Source organism: Chaetodon auriga, chromosome 14, assembly GCF_051107435.1.
Source record: "Chaetodon auriga isolate fChaAug3 chromosome 14, fChaAug3.hap1, whole genome shotgun sequence".
Taxonomy (NCBI): Eukaryota; Metazoa; Chordata; class Actinopteri; order Chaetodontiformes; family Chaetodontidae; genus Chaetodon; species Chaetodon auriga.
This window is the reverse complement of record NC_135087.1, coordinates 14,288,437-14,294,436: the sequence shown is the minus strand read 5'-3', so window position 1 is coordinate 14,294,436 and position 6,000 is coordinate 14,288,437. Positions and strand designations below refer to the sequence as shown.

At 45.5% G+C, this 6,000-nt stretch overlaps 1 protein-coding gene across 6 annotated transcripts in view; it reads right to left on the bottom strand.

Annotated features, from left to right (window-relative positions):
- Positions 1-667: 667 nt before the first annotated feature.
- esrrb (estrogen-related receptor beta) overlaps positions 668-6,000 on the bottom strand; it is a 43,191-nt gene continuing 37,858 nt past the window's right edge. For 3 of the 6 annotated variants that reach the window (XM_076748172.1, XM_076748171.1, XM_076748174.1), the window contains 2 exons: positions 4,613-4,882; positions 668-1,531 (listed from right to left, as the gene is read on the bottom strand). In XM_076748172.1, coding sequence (XP_076604287.1) covers positions 1,287-1,531; positions 4,613-4,882 — 515 coding nt within the window. In that variant the 3' untranslated portion in view covers positions 668-1,286. The remainder of the gene's footprint in view (positions 1,532-4,612; positions 4,883-6,000) is intronic. The other 3 variants (XM_076748175.1, XM_076748173.1, XM_076748170.1) reach the window with 1 other exon arrangement.

Here is a 6,000-nt window from a genome sequence, read left to right as displayed (position 1 = left end):
ATTAAAAGACGGGAGGTGACTAAAATGGTGAGAGCAGATGCTGGGCACCTTGCTCCCTGTGTGTGGGATGACTCTGCCACAGGCTTAAAGGAGCCCAAAATAGAGTGGCTGACATACAGGCCTCTGATTGTTTGAACATGGAATCTCCTGGACTTCTGCCACTCGGCATAAATCCTTTGATACTGCCACAGCAAACCCGCTGATCATCTTTCACCTAGCCCCAATCAGGTCATCTATTTGCATGCCAAGAGGCAATTTCCATGGGCTTAAACAATGACCAAATTTGGGGTTCAATGGGTTGCATGAGCAGCACCGCCACAAACCGCCACGGGAGAGGAGGAACATTAGTGTGCAACAGTTGTGTGTCCAGTGGTGTGTCCACTTGGTGGGACTGAGATACACAGGCATGGTCTTCTAGCAACAGCAGCATTGAAAAGCACATGACAGATAGGAGGTTAAGCCTGGCTTCCCGACAGCTCCCTTTATTGCTGAGTTACTACAGAATAAGACGACTGACTAACTGTACCTGCCTATGCTAGTTTGGTTAAACATGGGACCAGCAAATCTTCCAGTCTGAGACAGATCCACAAAGATCACACGGCTTACTGCTCTGGAGAGGTATATCCAAGTACATTTAAACTGATAAGAGTTCACATTTAGGTAACAATTTTAGTTCTTTTTTTTTTTTCCCAGGAGGAGAACAAGAGAAAATGGCCACCGAGGTCACCAGACTTTGAACTGTACACTCAGTCTTCCAATAATAAATATATACATGTCCTGGTCAAGTCCAGGCAAAAGCACAACTGTGAGACAAGTGAGTCTGTTTATGGTTGTTGACACCTCTGCTGTCTTCAGAACAAATCGAAGGAACTTTTAGTTTTATGAAAAAAGAAACCTCTGTATCTTGTTAACAAGATCTGGCAAGTACTTATTCTGAAGATGCTGAGGGGCAGAAGGGTCCTTCATCATATACAGCATGACCACTGACAATTAACAAAAACCAAAAAAATTATTACTGTACATAGTATTTCTTATATATTTTAAATTAATCTGCATCATTTTTATATTTATACTAATTACCAAGTTTTGCATTTGTTCTTTTTTATGTAGTGTCCCAGGGTTCCAGGAGGAGGAGCGAGAGCGGTCAGTCTCTGTCCTGCCTAGCACAGTCAGTGGGGGGTGGGGGTCTCCTTCTCCTGAGGACCCTCAGCCTTGGCTCAAGTCACTTTCTGTTTTGCTAATGCAGCCCCCCCCGCCGTCGCCATGGCCAATCAGCCACCCTCTGATCAGACCTTGGCCTCCAGCATCTCCAGGAAGAGTTTGTGCATGGGCACCTTTCCCTGCACCTTGATGCTGTAAAAGTGCTGCACCGCCTTGGTGGCCGTCTGCCGCAGCAGAGGCAGGGTCATGAGCAGCTTGCCCGCCCGCCGCGGGTCCTCCTGGTGCTGGCTGCTCTCGTAGTCCTGCAGGGCCTCATGGAGAGCGTCCTGAAGCTTCTGGACCGCCTCCATGTCTTCTATGTGCATGGAGTCTGACGGGACGAGAGCAGAGAAAGGAGTGTGACGACTGGTGGATTTTCAAATTTGAAAAGAACAAAAAAGTAACTTGTAAGAAATGTAGTTTGCACTTTGAGACACTGGTAATATAACAGGGCTGGTGGGAAATGGATTTTCAAAAAACAAAATTAAATCTCATGATTGATCTTTACTGCTCTGTCAGAAGCAGTAAGGTAAGGCAGCACATTATCAGTATAACTCAAGCCCTGACAAGATAAAGAATAGATCATAAAACAGACAGAAACAACATCTGCTTTATTTTATTTATTTATTTATATATTTGTTCTTTGGTGGACTGGGCGGGACACTCACATGGCCCTTGACCAGCCAGACTGAAAATCAATGTTATCCTCCGGTAACAATGGCATGAATAGCATGCAATCTCTGCTGAGTGAGTGCACATTAAACACCTCACACTTCCAAAGGACAGATTGCTTTCGAACAACAAAACAAAGAAAAAAAAGAGGGGGCTCCATTAGAGAATTGGACACCATAAACGAGCCTGAGATGAATACAATACTTCCTTTCAATTAATGTCCTTCCTACTCCCTCAAAGAGGGTTCTGACCACCAGATTGGGGGAAAAACAATTTATCCTGGCTTTATTTTACTGCGAGATGCAACAACAAAGGCAGGTATCGAAGCAGGAAATTTCCCTGTGCATTTATTGGGATTATTTGTCTATATTGAAAAAAGCCTTGCTTACTGTACTGCACTGTGAACAGCAAAAACTATGGCTCTCTCCGCTTCAATCGGCCCAAATCTCTCCCCCCTCCTGGCCCGTTTTAGATCAGTCTACAGTTTCAGTCTGGCTTCTCTCCGGTGTTCATCGCTCCTATAACGTTTCGCTATGCTGCCACCGTTTTTTACTGATCCTACTGTACATCATGTTACAGCACTCCCCTCTCATTCTCGCCTTTTTCTGCCTCTGTCTCTATCTCTCAGCCTCTCGCAGGGACAGCCCGGGGTCGCGCTTTCTCTCACTGGTTAACCGGTGTCTGGCCCTCCGGAGGCGGCACGTCATTGGCTGCCTGACTCGTCTCACCTTGGCGGTGCATATTTTACCACACGGGACAATAAAAGGCAAAACAGATTTCAGACTTCGCCCCAAATTCATTGACTGGAACAACTGTATTCCCAAGACCTTGAGACATTTCTCACCCTGACGGTTTTCAAATCCACAGTGGTAAAATGAAGTAGGTCGTTTTGTAAAGTGAATGTGGGAGGGAGGGAGGTGAGGCGGGGGGGAAATGGAAGAACAAAAGGCAAAAAAAGAGAAGAAAAATCTCAGATGAGGATGTGGTGTGACATAATTATCTTGTGTTCTCTTCACAGAGGCTGAATTCACAAGCTAACAAGCTGCGTCTTTACAAATCAAACCAATATTTTGTTCTGTTTTTCACACTCAAACACACGCACGCCTTGGCAGTAAACACGGTGTGAATCAAATTGAATGTTTTGGGGGAAAAAAAGAGGGGAGAGAATAAAAAAGAGAGACAGCAGAGGAACAGATGGGCAGGAAAAGAGGGCAGGAGAGCACGCGGCTCACGGCTCGCGGTCCTTGGAGGAGGGGCCGACTTAAAAAAACAACTTTGAAGAAACAATTTCCTCGCAATCCATCAGTGAGCCCACGTCGATCCGATTGATAAACTGCTAATTACAAAATCAATCGCTATGAATTTTCACAGCTGTCAGACGGAGGGGCTCCCGGGAGAGTGATCTCCCAGAGACCTTGTTCTAACATTCCGGACACCCTCCTCCTCCTCCTCCTCCTCTCCTCGACCCCCATCTCTCCTCTCTCCCACACTCCACCTCCCTCCCAAAGCTCCGTCGTCTGAAAGCAAAGGCCCACCATCAGCATTTTCATTTTTCAGCCCCGGACAAAACAAGGGAAAAGCGGCCCAGTGACCCAGGCGTGCATTGATCAGAGCGGGACAGGTCCTGCCTCCTCAAAAGGAGCCTGTCAATAGCAGCGTGCCGTCTCGGCATTGGAACAAACGAGGCCTATCACTCCCTGATACTCATTCCATTCGACTTAACACATTTTATTGACAGCCCCTGTGCTCCTAATGAAATGCTAAATTTATCTCCCGTGGCTGCTGTGCCCCGCAGCTACTGTTATGGAGATAGAGAAAGAGAGGGGAGAGGGAGCGCTGGAGAAATACCACAACACGGAAGGTGTTCAATTAAAAAAGCTCACTCCTCCTCCCTCTTTGCCGGGCTCTGCCCTTATCTTCTCTCCATCTCTCCATCTCACGCTCCAAACTAAAGGTTACGCTGAAAAACTCCTGAAAAACTAAGAAATGTCATTTCTGAAACTGTGTTCGGCAATACCTTACTGTTTCTGGATATTATACCGTCGAGTGTGCATTACTCAGAGGGCCAGTCAGGAGAAAGTGAAATATTCTGAGTGAGTAATACGCTGGCAGAATGTCTCTAACATTTTCATGTGAAGTCTTCTGGAGACTTTTTCATATACTGTGTGCTCATTAATTTGTTATTTTAGTAGATAGAAAAGGTAAAGGCTTCCCTTGCCATTATTCAAAAGTGCATTTTATTTTGTGGACTGCATTTATTGTATAAAAAATATTTACAAAATCTATTTTTTTCTTTTTGCAGGAAGTTTTTGTTAGATTACTCCAAATACAATAATACTTTTTCAAACAATTAATTAGAAAAACTGAGCGGAATAATAATGATAATAACAATAATAATAAGCAAAGACTTAATAAAAAAATACTGCATGTATTCCAATGACTGCTCTGTTCCCCTGAATGTAACTCTAAAATATAAATATGATCATAAATATTGATATTTCTGCTTCTCTGATAATATCAACACAATTGTTCTATTATTCTTATGATACACTATGATATTTAAAAAATTTAAATGACAATCAAATAAATCATTTCCCATTTTTATCAAAGCTATTCTCTAATTTTTCCAATGCTTCTTTAAAACACACCTTCATTAAAATGCACATAAAATTTGCCTCAATTAAAAACAGTGACACCTGAGTGTTATTTGCGATGCGTCAGTGTGCTGAAGACGCCTCACCTGAGTTGGCGAGCGCGATGGCCTTGAGGGTGACGAACTCCTCCTTCTCCACTTTGAGCTTCTTGCATTTGCGGACCAGCTGCAGGATGGAGACGTAGAGGTCGAGCAGGCCCGTCAGCCGTGAGTGCTCCTCGTCCATGATGTAGTCCTCGGCGTACACCAGCTCGTCCTCGTACGGCAGCGAGCGGAACACAATGCTGAGGATGAGGATCTCCATCCAGGCGCTCTGCAGTAAACTCATCTGGTCTCCCAGAGAGAGAGAGGAAAAGCCTGGAAGGGCAGAGGGAGACTGTGTGAGGGCAGGAGGACGGCATGACGGTGGAAACATGTTTAGGAATTTCTGACTTTTTGATTCAGCCAGACTATTTTTTTCATTAAAGAAGAACAAGAGTGAGTTGAGTTGAACAGTAAACCGATCATGACTTGTCAAGCTCTGGTAGCCTGGAGTACATGCCAAGGCACATGTTAGAGAGTGGTGTTTAATTTTAAATGCACAGTGGAAGGTGCTCTTTGAAGCCGGTGTCAGAGCACTTGAGTGGGCTTTAGTGTAAGTGAGGACAGTAAATCGGTGCAAAGGTCCAGGACACACAAAGCCATGTGGTTACCCCTTGTATCCTGTCACACTTCTATTGGTGTGAGGGGGATTAGCACTGAGACACATTCTCATTGGAGGGGTGGAGGACATGACATGCACTGTGTAGCGGGAGGAGGTGACAAGGGGACATGCACACACACACACTCGCATACTCACACATAGCAACATGCAGAGACACACCAAACATGTGTCAACCGGGGAAACAAACAGACATACGTGTGCACATGCAGATCATGACACCTATACGTACGCACACATACACAAAGGACACGGGTCACATGGTTCAAGCCCAGCCTGAAGACCTGTTTAAACCCAGGGCCTCTTTCTCTAACAGCAGCTGGATGAGCTGATGAGCTCGGGCGCATCACGCCGCTGTCATTTCCCCTTCAGCACCTCTACATATGCTCAGAATAGAACATTAAATAAAACAAACTGCCAGATCCCCAAAAGATGAGCTGTGAGAAGCTCAAACAAATTAAAGAGGGTGAAGGCAAAAAGAGAAAGGAAGAGAGAGCGAGGAGCAGATAGCCATCTCATCCCTTTTCCCTTCGTGCTACCCTTCAGCTGTCAATAAACTGCGTGAACCCCCCCCCCCACTCTCTCCCCTCCATCTCCCACTTCCCCTCCTCCTGCACAGCATGCCTGCAGGCAGCCCATTCTGACAGCATATTAGGCTCTTCAGCTCCGCCCCTGATTAATATGATTGCTTTTACAAGTTTGCTGCTGCCACGCCAGCTGCCACCGCGTGATTAAGAGGCGATAGATTACAGTATTGACCAGGGCGCTCACCGCA